Genomic DNA, 19,839 nt, shown 5'->3' with positions numbered 1-19,839 from the left:
GAGGTGACTTGAGAATTCACTGGTTACAGGAAACCACCCTGCACTATGCCTGCCTCAGTATTATTTCTTTTAAAGGAAACCTAGCCTATCAGGAAAGCTATAAACTACCTTACAATGTTTGACCAAAACACTGAGATGAAGTCCTGTTGGCCGCTAAAAACCTGACGTAGGAAACGAGAAAACACGTTTTCAGTTACCTATCCAACTTACAAAGCAAACATTTTGATCCTAAAATGAATAGATGGATGTGAAGAATGGAGAATTAGGGAACAAAGAACAACGCTCAGATTATTCAGTCTGAGTACATTGTTACTTACACTCCAGGCCATGAAATTGGAAAATCCCCAATCGTTCTCTTTATGGAAGAACAAATGACTGATACGCCGGCTGAACGACTTCTCATCATCTCTGTAATTTATGATCTTCAGCACCGCTTGTGCGTGACAGGACCAAGACCTGTTCAGGGAGGACAATCTAAGCCTCAGTCGACAGATTTACCTGACTTTTACACAATTTTTAAAACAGCACACAAACCTCCCATATTTTTTCCTTCTATTTTTTAGATGGAACAAGGGGACACACATTATCTTTAATGGAGAAAAAAATGTGAAGAGGGTCTGGGGGTGCCCTTGTGTGGTCTGGAGTGATTTAACTCAATGCTTTATGTCTTTTTTTTCTTTAATTTTTAAAATTTTGTTTATTTATTTTTGGCTATGTTGGTTCTTCACTGCTGCACGCAGGCTTTCTCTAGTTGCGGTGAGCAGGGGCTACTCCTCGTTGCAGTGCGTGGGCTTCTCATTGCAGTGGCTTCTCTTGTTGCGGAGCACGGTGTGCTGGTTTCAGTAGTTACAGCACACGGGCTCTAGAGCTCAGGCTCAGTGGTTGTGGCTCACGGGCTCTAGAGCTCAGGCTCAGTAGTTGTGGCGCCCAGGCTTAGTTGCTCCGCGGTATGTGAGATCTTCCCGGGCCAGGGATCGAATCTGTGTCTGCTGCGTTGGCAGGCAGATTCCTATCCACTGTGCCACCAGGGAAGCCCCTATGTCTTTTTAATTTCTAAAAGGTTTCAAGTTTTTTACTGGTATCTATAAAATACAAGTGTTTGAACTTTAAATACTGTTCTTAGATTTCACAAGAGACAATAGCTTTTTGGTCAGATAATAGTTCTAGTACCTAATACGGCTATTACTTGAATAGAAGAATGATGATAAAACTATTTTTTAGGTGAACAGACCTAAAGCTGTAGGCTCTACTAATAAGTGTCACTCCTGCCCCCCTCAGGTGCTGTGAGGCTTCCAGACCGGGCTGTATAGGGGGCTCTGAGCAAGGATGCCACCACCCGAGAATAACTGCAGGTGCGGTTGTTTGGGGCAGACCCCCAAAGGGCCCCTGGATCAACGTGTAAAATGTTTCAAAACCAGCTTAAAGTGAAGCTTTTATAAAGGAAGGTTTTGACTGAACTCATTAGACTGAGCTTTTTATAAAGGAATGTTTCGACTGCAGACTCATCAGAACAAGGGCAAGGGCAGTGTTGTTCCCGCGGGGATGCCGCTCGCTCGGGATGCCATCGCTGGACACGGGCTGCTGGATGTTTCCCAAACTACCGTTCAGGCTCAAGTTGTCTGTCAGACTAATAAAACCAATCCAGCCTCAACGCTCATCAGATCAGATCATAATGTGAACTGAACACAAGAAGTAAAAACTTGGCCAAGGCCCTGACTGCCCCATAAAACTGGCTTCTTAAACACTCAAGTAAAGAGGAAAATGAAAGCTTTGGCAGAACAGCTGGAACCAGCGCCCTTTGGGGAACATCTTCATCAAGGGCGCCAAGGGCCACAATTGCGGTGGCAGGGAGACGTGGTCAAGGAAGTAGCTTTCCCGTGGGTTCATGGATGTGGAATGAGAAAGGGTGACAGTGATCTGGAATCCATCCCTTCAATCTCTCAACTGTGCTTCTGATAAACGTTGAACAGCAACACTCTGCTTTTTAATTTTAACTTTCTGAATAACCCATAGAAATTGGTTAACATACAGTGAGGATGTCTGCCTGAAGAATTTTCCTTAACTACAATTTCCCCCCCTAGCAGTTACTGGTAGAATAAGAAATACAGCAGTCAGCTAGTCCAGATAGGCCCTGATTCCATGTCCCACGGGCAGGTAGATTCTAACACACAAAGTTCAGTTTATTTGCAAGAAAAATATACACCTTTTCTAGTTTGGATATAGTACCTACCAGTGAGTTTTAAAGAGGGAATTGTATTTAATATAACTTAAAATCAAATGACTATGTAAAGGCAGAAAGGGAATTCAAAGAGAAATCCAAAATTCAAAGAGGCCAATTTGGCTTCCAATAATGTACTAGAACTACTTGCGGATTTGTAATTGCATCATTTAAACTGTCTTACGTGGAATCAGATTCAGCATTGCACTGGAGAAAGAATCCTACGCTTTTTTGGTGTGGTCTGTCTGGATAAAAGCGTGGCATCACCATAATCTTCCATGGCAGATTTCGCACAAAACACGGAGGGCTAAGGACCGACTCACTCAGTCTGCTGAAGCGCTCGACAGTGAACTGAAAGGTTGCCTCGGAGCGCCAACTCGTGTCTGCAAGAAAACACTTTGTCAATCACCAAGCCCGGCATTGTCAGACAACACTGAAAGCAGCACAAACCTGGGTTAACCATTCTATATTCAACTGCTAAAATCTAACCCTTTGGGGAAAGGATAGCATCATTTCCAATTTAGTAACAATCTAAAACTGTGAGATGACATATAGTTTGTGTAAATGAAATCCCAAACTCGGAAGGCTAGCAACACACACCTGCATTCCCCACCAGACGAGCTCAGTGTGATTAAGAATGTCTATTCTACTCTGTCTTAATTCCCAAGTAATCTGCAGTGAGGAGAGACTGGAGAAAAGGAGTAAAACTTCTCATGTCACATCTGTTCAAGGACAGGACTTGAGGAGGAAAAGAAAAGGGCTTGAGACTTGGGCTGAGTGTGGAGAAGAAACATGAATTTGCAGGCAAACAAGAACTTCCGAGGAGTGGGCGACAGCCATTCCTGGGAAGCGCAGCACTGTTTAGCGATAAGAAGATTCCTAAGAAGTTAGCTAAAAATAAATGTTAACTTCATTAGTTCACAATTTTGGTGAAATATCAGACTAGATTCTCTAAGGGGAATTATTTGAAAAAAAGAACGAAGAAACTGGCATTCCTTTTGACGTGAACAAAATGAACTATTAAATTTACTCAGCAAGACCAAAGGCCAATTTAAGAAATCAAGATTTCCTCCAATAAAATGCAAAGCACTGATACAAATTCAACTAAAAGTCACACTTGGAATTCCAGCTTTTTCTGTTGCTGACTATTCCTTTTAAGTGACCCAGGCTGTGGATTAGTTTTGACAAACCCAGCAGTGTCCATGCTTCTCCAGCTCTCCCCGTGAGGGGAGCAGCTGTCCCAAGGCCACCCGCCAACCTGTTACCGGCCAGCACTTTTATAAAATATAATAAAACTGCCGCAGGAAGGCCAAATTGCTATACAAGTTTCTAAGCGCTTCCTCTCTCTGTGCCTATCTCGTGGCAGATTGGGGACAGTTCACAGGCCCAGGGACCAAGGGCCACACTTGGTCTATAGAATAACAGGAAGGCCTTCTCTGGCTGAGAAGCAGGTGCTACTTTGACATCCCTGACCCCACGCACGAAGTGGGGTTCGCGGGTCTGTGCCCTCAGCCCGTCTCTACACTTCACTCAGGTCACTGCGGTGCAGACTTCTCCGCACACAGAACTGCCTCCGCTGTGACTGAATTTGTTCTTAAGAAAACATGTCCATCAGTCCTCATGAGAGGGTAGTATTCTTTACCAAAGAAATAAAACCCAAAAGGATGTGTAACAGCGCTTTTATCTTCGTTTAAAGGCTCTCCGTCCCCACCTTTTTTTTTTTTTTTTTACTACCCGTAACCTGGCTCAGCTGCTAGCAGAGAGGCCCTCAAAGGAAGAGCAGCTGGATGGGTGCGTTTTGCATTCGAGGCTCCTCAAGGGGCAGGTATTACCCTCATCCCTTGCACGGATGAGAGTTCACGGAAAAGACAAGAAACTTGTTCCAGAGAATGAGGTCCAGAATGGCTGAGGAGAAGAGCGGGCCACTCCTCCACAGCCACACAAATCATATTTGAGCAGCATCTAAACCCCACAAGGTAGGCAAGGGCAGGTGTTACTCAATTCCCACTTTACAGATGAAGAAACCGAGGCCTGCTGAGGTTAAGTGGCTTATCTCATCCAAGGTGTTAAGAAGTGAGCACAGGGGGTCTCAGTACCCAAGATCTGGACACTGAGCACAGTGACCCTGCCTCTGGTTTGTAAAACTGCCATCCTAGAGTTTAGGTGACCAAACGCAGAGCCCAATAAACCCGGCCTGCTGTACAGTGATGGCAGGACACACTCCTGGGACCTAAGGACATCATGTCGTAAGCCCCCCCCCCCTCCTAACTCACCTACTTGACTGTCAGTTACCATTCAGGTCTTTGTAGGATTACAGTTTTATACAGACAAAAAAATGATACACATTATAAATGCCTTTTTGCTCTTCCTCCCGACACTTTAGTCAAATTCCTCAATTAATCTTAAATATTAAATAGGACCACACGATGGTGAGCTCAGCACAGCAGGCCTCCAGGAGCGGGCTAGCCCTTCAAGGCCAAGGCTCTGGGTCTTGAGCCTGGCGCCACCCTGGCCCCCACGTGCAGTTCACACTTGCTGAATCACACACTAGATGTGAGATTCTGCCTCATGTTCAAGGCACAGGATTATCTTCCAAAGTATGCTAATGAGGAAGTTTAACATGAGATTTCATGTGAATAAAAATGTCACCACCCCATAGCTCCAAGCTCTTCATACTGTGTGGCGTTGGTGGTATAGAGGTGAGCGTAGCTGCCTTGCAAACTCTTTATAACTAACTGAATAACTGAAAACCTGTATTAAATACCAGGTCAAGACAGGAGGGTCTACAAAAGAGAAGAAGACGTGAAACCCATCTCTGGCAGATAGGGCCAGCCTTGTTACCCTCCCCTAAGGGAGCTACATGAAAAAATGGGAGGAAGGTACTCGGGATTCCATGTACTATTTGTGCAACTTCCTCTGTATCTATAATTGCTTCAAAAGTTTTTTTTTTTTTGGTAATAGTAGTATACTTGGGATTATGAAGGATACCTTGTATCCTGCAGGATTAGTGTTTCATCCAAACAGAGACTCTAACCTGCCTGAACACCACAGAGCACTGACTCACCTACTCCAGCATCTTATCGCAAATGACAGGATGGCAAGCTCGTGCTACCTGCTGCCCTCAACACATCTTGTCAGAAATCTCGATAACCCACCACTTTAAGTCTTTTAAAAAAAATGGCGGGCCTGAGGTTTCCCCAAATGGTGCTCTTGCAGTAACTGTATCAAACATCGATTATTCATTCTAATACAAGTCTTTGCAAATCCTAGTTAATTCCCAGAAATAAGTTTTTTTCCACGGGTACCAACAATCACTCTCTACCTTTACTAAACATTTTTCCAACCTGTGTTGTTAGCCACTCAACTACTGTATAAGAAACTCCCCCTATAAGAAGGCCTCTCTGTACAAATCAGATTCTAACTCAGTGTTTCCCATACTGTGTGCCCTCCAAAGATGTTAAAAGGAGATTCAGCAAAAACAGATTCTAACGTTCAGAGGCTTGGGGAATCATTAACAAAAAAAGTCTTTTGGAGAAAAGATGTTAGGAGGCTGACAGCTTAGACGTACTTTAAGAAACATGCTTAAGCCAGCACTCCTCAAACTTCCTAGATTTCTGATCACTTTTCACAACGCACATATCCTGCCATTAAGTGTTTCAAAACACCTATCACTACTGGGAAAATGCTGCTGTAAACGAAGGCTTCTACTCCTAGAAACAGAACCATCTCCCTCCCGCCCCCCTTGCCATAGATAGGATCTTTCTCTCTCCTGACCCTGGGCCTTTCGAAAGGCCAGGAACAAAGCATTACTGAAGATCACTTCTACTTTCTCCTGTAACGTGCTCTTCCCGTCTGGTAATTCGCAGTAGGAGCATTATCTACTTTTAGGTTCTATAGCACCCATTATTTACTACCAATAATTTAGTAAACTTTGCCTCAAAAGGCATTTTATGTACATTATGATCTCCTTATTGATTCTCAAATGAGGCAATCTGGGGCCCCCAGGAGACTCCTAGCCATGTTTAGAGACATTTTCGGTTGTCACGACTGCATGGGGGGGTGGGGGGTGGGTGACAGGTGACACTGCCATCCTACAAGGCACAGGACAGTCCCTTCCAACAAAGAAGGATCCACCAAAAAAGGCATCAGAGGCCAACAGAACCCTGCCCTTTTATCCACATCTGTCTCCTCCCAAGCCCTCCCCGTAAAAACACCTGGGGAAAAACGAGAATGAAATTGCTCTGTGGAAACCAGACCGGGAGGGCTCTGATTGGATTGGACCGCTCACTGCTCCAGGAGAGACTACAATCGATTCCTGACTCACGCCTGGTACATCAGACCTGGTCATGCCTTCCCAACTGCACTCTCTGAAACCTCTTTTGGCATCTCCGGGGTCTGAAATAAAACCAAGAGCCCAGCAACCAAGAGACCACACCCACACCGTTGCCCTCATCTGCGGTGGAAAGTGCACTCCACAGGTAACAAAGCAGCGGGTCAGACCACGCCTCTTTACCTTCCTCAGATATTGCCTCAGCCAGCTGCCAGGGGTAAACCGCACTGTGAGAGAACTCTCAACTACGGCTGCAGTTTCTCATGGAGGCTGAACTTTTGGCAGGAGGTCTGAACAGCAGTCCTTCTGGTGGTGCAGCCCGTGACTGATGGTTTCTTTCAACTGCCCCGTTACACCCCTGGGAAGGACACAACCCTCATGAGGATTGATGGACATGCTTTTGACAGAACATGGTTTCATATTACACTGCAAGATTCCAGGGGCTGCATCAAGTGATTACTGGCTGCTACCTTCTCATGATTTCGACCTGGCAAATGCACAGGTCACACAGTCTGATAAATTACAGCAAAGAAATAGCCTCGAAAGAAAGGCTTTCCTAGGCACAAAATGTCCATGCATGTACAAATGCATACACTTTCCACAGAGAAGATAAAGACCAAAAGTCAGTCTGGGGGACGAAGCCCAAAGCTCGATTCTGGTTTTGCACCTAACCGGAGTGGGGAGAGATTATTAGCTACAAACAACTGATATACTTGCTACAATAAGAATGCAATGGAAAGCCACGTTCCAGTGTCTAGAAGTATCGTGCTGCAGACGAGAAGGAAAGGACAGTAAGATATACTTGTGTTCTGAATACTAGGAGTGGCTGGAAAATTAATTGCAGGCCTGAGCAAATACCCATCTATTACAAACTCCTGTATTTCAACCTTCTCTCCTAGGCTGGGGAAAATCAACTTACCTTGAAATCTGTAGGCAACCTTGAAATTTGAAACCAAAACAGGCTCCTAAATTTTCCTCAGATACAACCTCCTGAAAACTAGCTACTCTTAAGAAACTCAGAAGTACTCAAGGAAGAAATGTGTTTCCGACAGTTTTTTGCCCAATGCGCGTAAACAAAGCCCAGGTACTTACCGTCCTCCATGTCTTCCTCTGTGTTGTTGTGCCCATCACTCATGGCTACATTCCCGTTGATAACAGGGTTTTGAGTAATTCTTGGTGGGTCATCTGCATCTCCAGCTTTAAAGAAAACAAAGAAATTCCATGATTTTTACCTTCATGGCTTGAATTAGATTAAAAAAAATATATATACTTGTACTTTGACAATTTCCAGTCACTATTAAGTTCCAATTGTGCCCAAATAATTGCACTTTAACCCAAAAAGTATTTACTGGTATGTTTACTAAATATAAACTTTTGTTTCTTTCAAAATGCTAAATGGGACTTGAAAACACATTACACCTCACAATAATCAGCTCCATTTGCAATGGCCTTTATTTTGACATAGGTCCACGGTTTAAAAGAAGAATTTAAAAAAGCCTTTGGCGGGATTTAGGATTTAAATAGCCTCTACTGCCCATACTTCACATTTAAATCCTGTCCTTCCAGCATGTCAGAATAGCTCACTGCAACTAATGCTGTTCTGTTTGCCTGTATAGTCGGCTTTCCTTGGCAAATCAGACACTCCAATAGAAATTAAGTGTCTCAACTACAAACAGGAGATGTGGTTTTTTAAATAGCTGCATAGTTGTGTCCTTGGACTCCAATACTCAGAGCCTTTACACCATTAGGATCAGCAGTCATTCTGATTCAGCACCATGGAGAGCACCCTCCCCTTTCCCCTCTAGACAAACTTCAAACTCCAATTGTCAGGTTACTTTTCTCAAATAATTCCTGAATATAAACCATCCGATTTTCCTTCTTAAGCATCTCAAAACACACGTTAGAAATCCTTGGAAGCTAAGAAACAGGTATTACTACTCAAATTTAGACCACTGCCACTCCTGATACTTTTGTTTTATTAAATATCAATATATACAGTTAATTAGCAATTGTGTTAAAAGCTGTCTATGAAAACATAAAATTTTAAACTGATTCCTCAACCATGACATCCTGACAGAAAAACTGGGGGAGGGAAGTAGGGAAAGGAGAAATTCCTTTTAACTAGCTTGAACTCTAAACTCTAAAAACTTATATGCTTAAAAAGCAAAATGAAACATTGGGTGCTTTGACAGAATTTCCACATTTACCCTCCTAAATTAACCATTTCAGGGAATTCCCTGGCAATCCAGTAGTTAGGACTCTGCACTTTCACTGCCGAGGGCCCAAGTTCAATCCCCGGGCAGGGAACTAAGATATCCTGCAGGCCTCGCGGTGTGGTGCCACTAAATAAACAAATAATATATATATATGCACATATATATTAACCACCTCAAACCATCACACAAAATATTTTATGAGGAAAAACCCTATGAAGGCCTTTGAAATAAACAGCACATTCCACCAAAGGAATATTATGCAGCAGTTTTTTTTTTTAAGGTTCTCAGTGTACCTATATGATATGTTCTGAGTTATATTAAAGTTTTTAAAAATTAAGGTACCGAGCAATATATATCATCATATGCAACCCTTGCTATAAAAGAGACTATGATGGAATAAGAGTGTGTACATTCTTATTTCCCTTTATACCAATAAGCAAACACTGGGAGAACACAAACTAGTAAGAGGTTCTGTAGAAGCAGCCGTAGAGTGATTTTTCACTGCAGACACACACACACATCACATGAATGCACTATAAATCTTAAAGTAATTTGCTTGACGCAGGCCTGGTACTTTTAATTTAGTTCCTCAGTTCAAATCCAGCCTACGGCAAGAGCTTTAAAACATGGTCTATAATGCACGAATGCAAAAATGACAAAGGTTTCTCTGCAGGTGGCTCCTAAAAGGCAAGGCAAGTAGGGTTCTGCAGCTGAACCAGGTGCTCCTTAGCAATGTCCCATCTTTTACACACGATGGGTACACATTCCTGCTGGGCTGACCAATTTTCCACCCTTCACAGGCCTGGAGACGGTGGTCCAGGCTGGTGGCTGTGAAACTGCAAAAAGCTCCTGGTTGGCCCAGCATGTACATAAGGAACCTGTCCAGCAACAGGCCCTCCCAACCAACTGCCATGGGACCCTTGGAGAAAAGGTTGGCAACTCAAGTCTAGCTCCTAAGGGACTGAATATCCAGTTAAAAAAAGCTTCTCATAAAAATGAGTTAGTTCAACAAGAGGATTAAAAATTTAATTAAGACACGGTAAGTCCCTGGACCAGAATTAAATGATGAAAACGCCTGATACCACAATCTGTATTAAGCTTCCAGAAATATCCTAAATGATAAGGCTGTCTTTATCATCAAGGAAGAAGTGCAAGATTGGCACGTACATATATTTATCACTCTATATAGTGATCTTGTTCCCGAATTTTATATCCTGCCTAGTTGGAATTTTCCCAACGTATTAACTCTCATTTGGCCAAATATGAACTACAACACTAATTTTTTTGACACGCAACAGTTGCAAATGACAATATGGTATGCCTCAAACACAGAGACAAAAAGGTCTCTGATATACTTAAATGCCAAGGAGGGGAGGAGAGCAATTATCATTCCGAAATATATACATGACACCCAGAAATACAAAAGGAGTTCATTTCCATTACTCACGATTGGTAAGCCTTTTGACAACAACCTTGTGATAAGTACCAGAGGCCTATTTTAATATATATGTGGCACAAAATACCTTTTTTAAAGAGTGACTTAAGAAACACAAAAGGCTCCCTTGTTTAGTTACAAAGCCTGTATTTCCTCCTCTTTTACTGAGGATGCCTGTGCTTACATCCAGCTTTTCTCCCCACAGACTTCTGTTTGTGATGTCACAACCCAGAGCTACTGACCCCAAAGAACACTGGCCAATTGCTATGGAAATGATGTGGTGCTGATTTAGCACCTGAATCTCACTCCTGGATCAGAAAAATAGAAAATTCCAAATTGTTGGCCTTGACATTTTCTATCACTTCACAAAGATTTCTCAAACCTCTCCCCAAAAGGCTGGGTAGAGGGAACCAAACAACCCCATTAAACCCACCTCACGGTCTTCCAACTAAGAGTCTATATGCTGCCACCAGGAGGTACCTGGGCCACGAAGATCCAGCCATGCCCCAGAGTCACTCTCAACTCAGCCCCCCAGATTTCTCCTCAAAAGTCCCAACTAGTGGGCTTCCCTGGTGGCGCAGTGGTTGAGAGTCCGCCTGCTGATGAGGGGAACACAGGTTCGTGCCCCGGTCCGGGAGGATCCCACGTGCCGCGGAGCGACTGGGCCCATAAGCCATGGCCGCTGAGCCTGCGCGTCCGGAGCCTATGCTCCACAACGGGAGAGGCCACAACAGTGAGAGGTCCGCGTACCGCAAAATAAAAAAAAAAAAAAGTCCCAACTAGTGATACAACCCAGTGAGCAAAAGCACGGCTCAGTTAAAAGGGCAGAACACATGGATTACCACAGAGGCCACGGGCCAACACTCGGTCCCTGAATTGGTCAAGCAGAGCCTAAGCAGCACATTTTCAGCCCCAGTCTACCAGTTCACCCTGACTTCCAAGTCAAAACCCCCAGACTTCTGCTTGGTCCTCCTCCTCTCCTCTCTCCTGGCATTGAATCCATTTTAAAGAATATTACATAAAATAGGGGTTATCAAGGTAAATTAGAACACTGATATCTTTCTGCAAGTCCAAATATACTGCAGAAGGAGTGTTCAGAAATGGCATATTGGTTCTGAAAATCCATCAGCGGCGTAAGGCCCCCACTCTGACCTCCTGATCCAAGCCCATGGTTCCCTGCCATGTCTGCATGGCTCTGCAGCAGAATCTTCTGGGGGGGGGGGGTTCTCTTGGCCACGTCAGAGTGACTGCACAGAATCTCCAGGAGCTCTCCCTCAGAATTCTTTTTTTAAAAAAAAAGCTCCCCACAAAATTAGGGCCAGAAGCATATTCAAACAACCTCATCAATTTATACGACCACCTTCAAAACAGAGTATCAGTGCGGGGGAAAGAAGTCTGGAATTACTAGTTCCCTCACGTGTTGATGTAAGTTGCTAGTGGGGGAAACCAGGTGAGGGGTCCATGGGAACACACTCTACTAACTTTACTGTACATCTAAAATTAACCCAAAATTTCAAGTTTATTTTTAAAAAGAGAACATAAGAAACCCTCAAGCCTAAGAGGCAAGGAATATAGCTGCTATTAAACTTATACAGGAAAATTTTCGGCATGAAGCATCCATACAAGCATGTCTGAAATTCTCACATAATTAAAGGTAGAGAGAAAGGCAGCTTAGAGCTGAGATATGAAACAAAGTCTCCCACACAGACACTGGGCGGGTGCACAGAGCACAGCTCTTCAGGAGGGGCCGGCCTGGGAGAGAGGGCTGGCGTCTATGCTGGGGCAGGAGCAGCAGAGGAAACACTGGGCACGTGAGAAGGATCTAACGTCTGCTCCCAGGATTTCACAAATAAGTAACTCCCAAGTACTGGTCCCTATTGTGTGCTGGGCGCTGTATAAACATTCTCAGACAGTGATCATAGCCTGGGATCAGGCAGAGTGGGGTGTTTACAGATGGACCCAGGGTCCCGGCTGGACTGAGAGGGATGTTGCCCTGGGCCTGTAATCTGTGGAGCAGCTACTCTCCTTGCTTTTCCTCCATGAGACAGGAGTGGCCCTTTCTTAAGGAGGACTGCTCACCCTGAAATAAAGTATGTTAGATGGAGCTCCTGAATGAAGCCAGAGGCACCAGTCAGGAAGAGATAAAGAAGGAAGTCCTGAGCAAAGAGGCACAATGCTGTGAAAAGTTCTTTAGCCACAAATACTTTAAAAATGCCTACTCTCACCCTTTTGCAAAATTATAGTGCAATATCACAACTGGGAGAGCGACAATATACTGACCCTCCTCCTATTCACTTGCATGCATTTCATGATGTGAGGTCTGTGTGTTCCCCGCTCAAGACACTGAGCAGCCCAGCACAAGGACCCTCAGGGGGTGCTTTTACAGCCACACCCACCTCCCTTCTGTGCCCGCCCCAAACCCCTGGCAATGGCCAATCTTCTCCATATCCACAATCTGCCATTTGAAGAATGGACACAGCATGTGTAAGTAAGCTTACGGAGCACCTTCTGACACAGCACAATTCCCTTGAGACTCATGTCAACAATGCATTCCTTTCTCCTGCTGAGAGGGTTCTGTGGCAAGGACATGCCACTATCTGCTCACTCAGATAGCGGCAACATCCGGGTTGCTTCCAGTTTGGAGGCATTACGTACGAATAAAGCGGCTGTAAACATTTTTGTACAGGTCCTGAGCAAAGAGACAGGTATTTTTACTTCAGGATTTTACAGAATGAATGAAATGCTCACAGAAGCAAGGCAAGGGGTGCAGTGATAAAGGGAAATAGTGACCTCCCTGCCTCTGAGTCTAAGTAGAAGGAAGGCATTCCCAATGTTCATGTACATACACGTGCACAAGGTACAAGCACTTTTACTATTCACAATACGCGGATCCCAATTCAGGATCCATACAGATATGCGTACATGGATTTGATTTCGAATAGCACCATACCATTATGTCATGATCTACTCACCCATTCCCCTACAGATGACTCTGCCCAGCCACCACCACCTCCTTTTTGGCCATCTGAGTGACACTACAAGCAAACAACTGTACAGTGATTTTGTCCTGCGGCATGCCGTAATAACTGTGTGGTCATCTGTCAGGGTCATCTCTCTCACACACTGAGCTCCCACAAGCAGTGCTCTTTCCCAGTGGCAAAGATCAACAACGCATCCAAAGCCACTACCAAGTGGTCCTGCACAGCCTCCTGCACCAAGTTCTCATGCTGCTCAGGAGAACTCTTCTAGCGCCATCACTTATTTTCAAGAATTCAGATATAATCGATTTCCCAATGTTCTGATCCTCAAAAAACCTGGCTCTAAGCTCAAAGAAGCAAAGAGACATCTGATAACTTGAAGGTGAGAGACAGAAGATGTACCACTCGTACTAAGCCCAGCTGAGAAGTAGAGCTGATTAGGGGGGGGGGGGGGGTGTCTGGTAAGGCTTCCACAAAAGCAAGGACCCACAGGTGTCAGCTATCACACTCCCCAAGAAACCAGAACCTCCCGGGCGTTGGGAAACAACTCTGGATGCCCCCAGAAAACCTACAATTCTGTGGGAGAACTCGATGGCTCTGTGTCAACTCCAGTCCCCTTTGGGAAAATCCTCAGGCAAAGCCAGGCCTTGCACAGACTGGGGAACAGATCCAAATCCAGTCCTTGGGCAGAACCTGGAGGGAACCAAGGATGCATATACCTTGTATGGAGCAAAATCGCAGGTCTGAGCCGTCTCTGCTCTCGCCCAGGTTTACCAGTCCTGGCAGCCGCTGGGTGGAAAGGAGTAGGTGCTGACCAGGCAGCAGGGCCCATTCGCCAACAAGCTCACCCCCGCCCCCCAGTCAGACAAGGACCACAGTGCCTGTGGGCCATGAGGAAGTGCCCAAGTGCTTTCCGGCCCTCAATCCCTCTGTGAAACCTCTTAGAAGTGGAAAACTGCAACTATGCTTCAAAAACATCATTTCTAATCCACTACTGCATTACAAGGATTTCATCCCCCACCCCCACCCCGGGCACACCGTATTTGCCTGCAATTACAGTAAGGAGGGCGACGTTCTAATGACTGTTTCCTAACACTGGTCTTCTCCACACACGACTAACTTGGGAGGTAGAGGCTGAGGCTGGGTGCCCTCTTCTCACAGGAGTCAGTCCCCCTACTTGCCAAGTGTCTTGATGTGTCAAAAGCAGGCTGTGCCCTGGGCTTCAGGAGGGAACAGATAAGCAGCCCTCACACAAGAGGGCTAATGCGACAGAGGGGAAAACAGCCACAGGCCTTGGACATCCGGGCCAGGACCAGAGAGTGAAGGGAGCCGGCTGGGCAGAGATCCTGAAGAAGCACATTCCAGACGGTTCCAGAGTGACCAGGAGCAAGGCAATGGGCAAGGGAGGAGGTGGGAGATGAGGCTCAGGTAGAGGGTGGGCAGGGCCTTGAAAATCTCCGAATGTTCACGTCAAGCCTATGTCCCACCAAACGAAGAGGAAACCACCGGTGGCCCTGAAAGCACTGTGACACTCAATAACAGGTGGGTCGGGGCTTCCCTGGTGGCGCAGTGGTTGAGAGTCCGACTGCCGATGCAGGGGACGCGGGTTCGTGCCCTGGTCCAGGAAGATCCCACATGCCGCGGAGCAGCTGGGCCCGTGAGCCATGGCCGCTGAGCCTGCGAGTCCGGCTCCACAACGGGAGAGGCCACAACAGTGAGAGGCCTGTGTACCGCAAAAACAAAACAAAACAAAACAAAACCAAAAAAAAACCCCAAAAAACAGGTGGGTCAGAACTGAGATGGTGCCGGTGCTTAGACCCTGGCTGCCAGCCCCAGGCAGCCATCTGATCAAGCCTGTCCTCATCATCACAGGCAGCAGAGCCCCATCAGAAGCGCCTCTGCTGCCCTGTGGAGGATGTGCGTGAGGTGTGGTTTTGGGCTATCTTGCCCCTGCCAAGTTGGCAGGGCTGCCTCCAGTGACTCTCTGAATTCCTTCGGTCATATTAACAATGAAACCGTCCGTGGCTTAATCAATACCACAATGGTGTTCTGGTTTTATTTTGATTTTTATATGAATTGGCTCCATGCCTGCCCCATGAAGGGAGCTGAAAGCCCACTTGCGGGTGGTGGTCCTGCCCTGGGGAGAGTCTGAGGATTCAAAGTAGACTCTGTATTGAAACCCGACAGTTAGCTCTATACTCTTAAATAATCCTGATTTAAATTAGTTATATGAAAATAAAGCCCCAAAGAAGGCCACGTATAAATCTGTGTTCCTTAAATAAAACTATTTGTTTGGGGTCTTCAGTTTGGCTTCATTATGTAAAAATCATCTGTTTTTAGAGGATCATGCTAACTGCCATCATGTCTGTCCCACAAACCATGACTGATGACTGAGTGAACACTGGCCGGGCATGGAGAGGGGTGTACACCCTGCACGACTGAGGAGCTTATAATTATGTCTGTGCTGCTTGCTTACACATCTGGTCTTATCTGCTATATTGGGTAGGGCAGTCCACTTGTGGAAAGGAAAAACAAGTCCCAGCAAGCCCAGCAGAGACGGCGCTGCACAGAAGCTACAGGATGAAGGCAGAAAGTATCAGCAACCCACAGGAGTCAAAGGATCAATATGCAGAACACACAGAGATCCTACAATCAAGAAGAGACAATGCAACTACAACAAGGAGAAATTCTTAAGAAATACAAATGACAAATCTGCTCAACTTTCCTAATTAACACAACACCACTTTTCATCTACCAGATTAACAGCCTCACATCACAAAATGGGTGGTGTCAAATGGCTAACGTCTAAATTTATAGTCAAATTATTCTCCCCAAAGGCAGTATTTACTAAAACCAAAGTCAAATATTCTTTCACTCAAAATGCCATTTCTAGATATCCATTCCAAAGAAACTAGCATACATGCCCAAAGATATATACAAGTATATTTCTTACACTGAAGCACCCATTTTTTACAGAGAAAAACTTAAAACATAAACGTGCATTAATTCTAAGGGCCATATATTGCATGGCGCCATTTATTCATATAAAGTGTCCAGAACAAGCACACCCACAAAGACAAAAGGCAGATCAGTGTTTGCGTAGAGCTGGGAGGGAGAGTGGAAGGGTGATGGCTAAGGAGTGCAGGGGTCTCTTTTTGGAGTGATAAATTGACTGTAGTGATGGGTGAATACATTTATTAAAAGCCACTGAATTGTATGAGTGAATTGCAGGATATATAAAATCTCAATAAGGCTGTATTTTTCGGGGGAGGGGGAGAGAGAAGAACTGGACAGAAATGGGCTATTCTGAGTGGGAACAAATAGTTCCACAAATCACAGCTGTCTGAGGGCCCGGCATAGTGAATGATGTGTACATTGAACAACTGAATCAGGTGTAAGTGTTCCATTTCCTACAGTATTTCTCTAAAAGTATTAAACATTTTTGGTGTTTGAAAAACCCATTTATCTACAAAATTTATGTACATAAATTCACTCTACATTCATGTAGTTTTAAAGAAAGTAAAACTATATTAAGGAACAATGTCCACCAAGAGAGGAATCAATTAGCAGGATGTCCTTACAGAATGAAGGAAGCTGTACATGTGGACGGGATGAAAAACAGGACAACACCCATCGTACATTAAGTACATATGTTCACTGAGGGACGGAGTCTTTCTTGCCTTCTTGCTTCCATGTTGTTTTAATGTCTCAGTGAATATGTACTGCCTTTACAATAAAGGTAAAACCACCCACACACGCGAAGCAAAGCAAAGCACGATGCAGAAAGGCACAACCAAAGTACTGCGTAAGGCCTGACACCACCTCAAGCAGCCCATAAAGTCTGTACCAGTGGGGACTTCCCTGGCAGTCCAGTGGTTGAGACTTCGCCTTCCAATGCAGGGGGTACAGGTTCCATCCCTGGGGAGCTGGGATCCCACATGCCGAGACCAAAACAGAACAGAAGCAATATTTTAACAAATGCAATAAAAACTTTAAAAAAAAAGGTTATATCAGAGAAAGAAAAGGGTACAGCAGCTGCCCATTTGGGGGCAGGAGGGAGTAGGAACAAAAGGATCCCAGAACAAAGGGATTACCTAGATTATTTGTGACCTTGAAGGTCCTTTTACACCCAGGCAAATGGCAGCATCCTCTCTTAAATGCCTGGATTTTCTTTAGAACTACTTAAAAAGACAAGGAAATTTGGGGGCTGAGGATTGGGGTCAGAAGTAGAGGAGAGATTTTAAACATACTGTGACTGTGCTAACTAAAACTTTTAAAAACTAGTCAAGCACAGCCAATTTCAAATGAGTTCCTTTATTTGTATAAAGCCACAAACAGAACAGCCTAGGACAGACTAAGCTGTTTCTGGTTGGTTGTTTTTCCCACGTTGGTGTCAGCAGACCACCAACTCAGGCCTTACCCTCCTTTTGAGGGGACCCACCTGGACTGTCAAGGAACACCTACTTTCAAAACCTTCTAAAAAACTAGTGGCCAAAGAAAGTGTTGAAAAGTTCCTGGGAGGAAGACTAGTTTCCCAGGTAAAGTGGCGGGAGCAGAAGACATATGGTGTTCAAGGGCTGGGAGACACAGCAACAGTGTCAGCTTTCCTGAAATTAATCGGTGTATTTGAACACAATTCCATTCACAATCCAGCAGAGTAAGTGAAACAATTTTGAAAAGAACACAGTTTGAGGAATTACACTACCTGATTTTGAGACTCACTATAAAGCTTCAGTAATCAAGATGGTGCTGTGTTATGCAGACACAGATCAATGGGACAGGAGAGTCCGCAAATAGGCCCATGTAAACATTACTACTTGATTTGTGACAAAGGTGTAAGTAATTCAATGGAAAGGGACAGCAGTCTTTTCAACAAACAGTTGGACATCCATAGGCAAAAAAAAAAAAACCAAAAAAACCCCTCCAACCTCACACCTTATACAAATACTAACTGATAATAGACCGTAGATGAACATAGATTTAAACTTTAAAATTTTTAGAAGTAATCACGTGAGACATGGCCAAGAATTCTTAGACATAACACCAAAAGCAAGATCCATAGAAAAAAATTTTGATACACTGGACGTCTCTGGAAAGACACTGTTAAGAGAATAAACAGACATGCTACAGATTGGGAGAAAATATCTGCAAATCACCTATTGACAAAGGACTTATATCAAATATATAAAGAGCTCTCCAAACTTGACAGAAAAACAAAACAAAAAAACCCCAAATACTTGAACAGACACTTCATAGAGGGTATAGGGACGGCAAATAAATACATAAAAAGATGTGTGACTGTGAGCTATTAGATAGTTGCAAATTAAAACCACTACCCACCTACCAGGATGACTAAAGTGAAAAATGCTGACACTCGAGTGCTGGCGAGGATGAAGATCAATGGGGGAGTGGGAGAGGGCACCGGCACCTGGGAAGTACGTGGCAGGTTCTTACGAAGCATACCTCATACAACAACTCTACACCATCCGCTAGAGAAATGAAAACTCATGTTCACACAAAAACCTGAACACGGGTATTTATAATGGCTTCATTTGTAACTGCCCCAAACTGGAGACAACCCAGGTGTCCCTCCATGGAACAGAATGGAAGCAGCAATAAAAAGCAACTAATGATTAGGTTACATGCTGTATGATTCCATTTTCTCGACATCTGCAAAATGACAAACCTGTATGGGATGGGGAGCATGGCCATGGTGGAGACACGACCAGCACAGTGTGAGGGGAGGTTCTGGGTCCTGACTGGGGCAGTGGTTATGCAGACCACCTACACCTGTGCTGAAACTCAGAGCCATTCACCCCAAAGGCAAAAGAAAAACAACGAAAGAAAAACAAAGGAAAAAAACACCTGGAGGGCAGGGAGAATAAGAAATGATTTACTGACTCTTTAAATAAGCACTGCCTCGGGATATGGGTTCAGATCTTTAACCATTTGGGAAAAGAGAACTGAGAGAGCATAAAAGATATACAGGTCTGAGTCTTTTTGCCTCAGGACCTTTGTTCGGGTGGTCTTGTACACAAATGTGTGCATCATAGCTCCCGTTCTTTGAGGAGAGAGGGAGTCAAAAACGTCAAAAAGCCAGGAAAATGGGAGGTCAGACACACCCTTTGCTCCAGTAAACTCACATACATAAATAAGGTGTGCTACTTCATAAGCTACGTTTAAATTCAGACCAATTGAGCTTCCCTGGTGGCACAGTGGTTGAGCATCCACCTGACGATGCAGGGGACGCGGGTTCGTGCCCCGGTCAGGGAAGATCCCACATGCCGTGGAGCAGCTGGGCCCGTGAGCCATGGCCGCTGAGCCTGCGCGTCCGGAGCCTGTGCTCCGCAGCGGGAGAGGCCCGCGTACAGCAAAAAAAAAAAAAAAAAATTCAGACCGATTCCCAAAGAGTTCCTTCCAACTGTTCCACGCAAGCTACTGGAAAATGGAGAAAATGGGGGGAAAGACAAACAATAAACAAGTGGAATGCTGGCCATGATGGAGGAATAGAAAGCAAAATAATCAAAATCACAATTACCTCTGGTTTAAGCACGCTCTCCCTGAATTCTCACAAAATATCTGTTACTCATCTTAACAGGACCATCTTACATATACACCTTTAAGTGTGAGGGGGACCAGAGGACGATTTCCCATTGCAGGGG

General features: G+C 44.7%; 1 protein-coding gene across 2 annotated transcripts in view; it reads right to left on the bottom strand.

Annotated features, from left to right (window-relative positions):
- Positions 1-19,839, bottom strand: part of USP7 (ubiquitin specific peptidase 7) — a 56,477-nt gene that overhangs the window by 23,228 nt on the left and 13,410 nt on the right. Inside the window, exons 1-4 of one of the 2 annotated variants that reach the window (XM_065893531.1) lie at positions 11,352-11,445; positions 7,641-7,745; positions 2,403-2,601; positions 318-456 (exon numbers count right to left, since the gene is read on the bottom strand). In XM_065893531.1, coding sequence (XP_065749603.1) covers positions 318-456; positions 2,403-2,601; positions 7,641-7,745; positions 11,352-11,382 — 474 coding nt within the window. In that variant the 5' untranslated portion in view covers positions 11,383-11,445. Of the gene's footprint in view, positions 1-317; positions 457-2,402; positions 2,602-7,640; positions 7,746-11,351; positions 11,446-19,839 lie in introns of those variants that run through there. The other variant, XM_065893530.1, reaches the window with a different exon arrangement.

Source organism: Phocoena phocoena, chromosome 15 (assembly GCF_963924675.1).
Source record: "Phocoena phocoena chromosome 15, mPhoPho1.1, whole genome shotgun sequence".
Lineage (NCBI taxonomy): Eukaryota > Metazoa > Chordata > Mammalia > Artiodactyla > Phocoenidae > Phocoena > Phocoena phocoena.
Note: the sequence above shows the minus strand (reverse complement) of the source record. Positions and strands in the feature narration are given on the sequence as shown.